This window comes from Trichinella spiralis, assembly GCF_000181795.1.
Source record: "Trichinella spiralis strain ISS 195 chromosome Unknown Scfld3035, whole genome shotgun sequence".
NCBI lineage: Eukaryota > Metazoa > Nematoda > Enoplea > Trichinellida > Trichinellidae > Trichinella > Trichinella spiralis.
Window position 1 is genome coordinate 1 of NW_003529974.1, and position 1012 is coordinate 1012.

At 36.2% G+C, this 1012-nt stretch overlaps 1 protein-coding gene across 1 annotated transcript; it reads left to right on the forward strand.

The window, feature by feature from the left end:
* Positions 1–73: 73 nt before the first annotated feature.
* Positions 74–568, forward strand: Tsp_15866 (sodium/potassium-transporting ATPase subunit beta-2; the record flags this gene model as incomplete). The annotated part of the gene is made up of 2 exons (XM_003368135.1): positions 74–183; positions 273–568. Coding segments are annotated over 2 exons (240 nt in total), but the record flags the coding sequence as incomplete, so codon positions are not given.
* Positions 569–1012: the final 444 nt, after the last annotated feature.

Sequence of the window (1012 nt, forward strand, 5' to 3'; positions counted from 1 at the left end):
GTGAAGGCGAGGTAGGATTTTTTTTTCTGTTTTAATTTTTATTGATATTGTTCTGCAATATGTTTTTTTATCAAGTTTCCTGTCGATCAAGAACATATTGGGCCATTGCAGTATATTCCTCCAACTGGCATTCCGCATAAGTTTTTTCCTTATCGTGTGATGCCCAATTATCATCAACCCTTCGTAAGTTTTTAATTTTTGCTGTATATATTTTCTTTTTTGAAAAAATGAAGCAAATAAATTTATACGTCTTTGTTTTGGCTTTATTCCAGGCCTTGGTAAAATTTGTTGGTCCACCAAAAGGCATATTAATTGAAGTGGAATGCAAAGCCTACGCATATAACATAATGCACGATCGAAGCTACAGGCTGGGCATGGTCCACTTTGAACTGCTTATTGATAGCTAACCGCTTCTACTGCCCCCCCCCTCTCCAAAAAATTGCAAAAGCATAATTTAGTTTATCTTTTCTTTATTTTTCATTTAGTCATTTTATTTGATTGTCGCACGGCCATGCTTTGTTCTTTTTTTTCTTATTCGTCGCGTGCTTCTCTTTTGGTTCTTTGGCTACATATATATATATATATATATATATATATATATATATATATATATATATATGTGGCGATAGAACAAAAAGAGAAGCGCGCGACGAGTAAGAAAAAAAAGAACAAAGCGTGGGCGTGCGCCAATCAAATAAAATGACTAAATGAAAAATAGAGAAAAGAAAAACTAAATTATGCTTTTGCATTTTTTTGGAGAGGGGGGGGGCGGGGCAGGCGCTTATCTATAATAGAGAGATAAAAGAGACCCTGGCCACCCTGTATCTCGAGAGCGCATTCGGTAATATGCGCACGCTTGCTCTCCCCTTCAATTATATGCCTTTGGTGGCCAACAATATTACAGGGGCCCGGAAAGAAGCCAAACACAGCCGGACAAATTATTTGCTTCTTTTTTCATAAGAAAATATATAAGAAAAAATAAACTTACGAAGGGTGTTGATATTGGCATCAC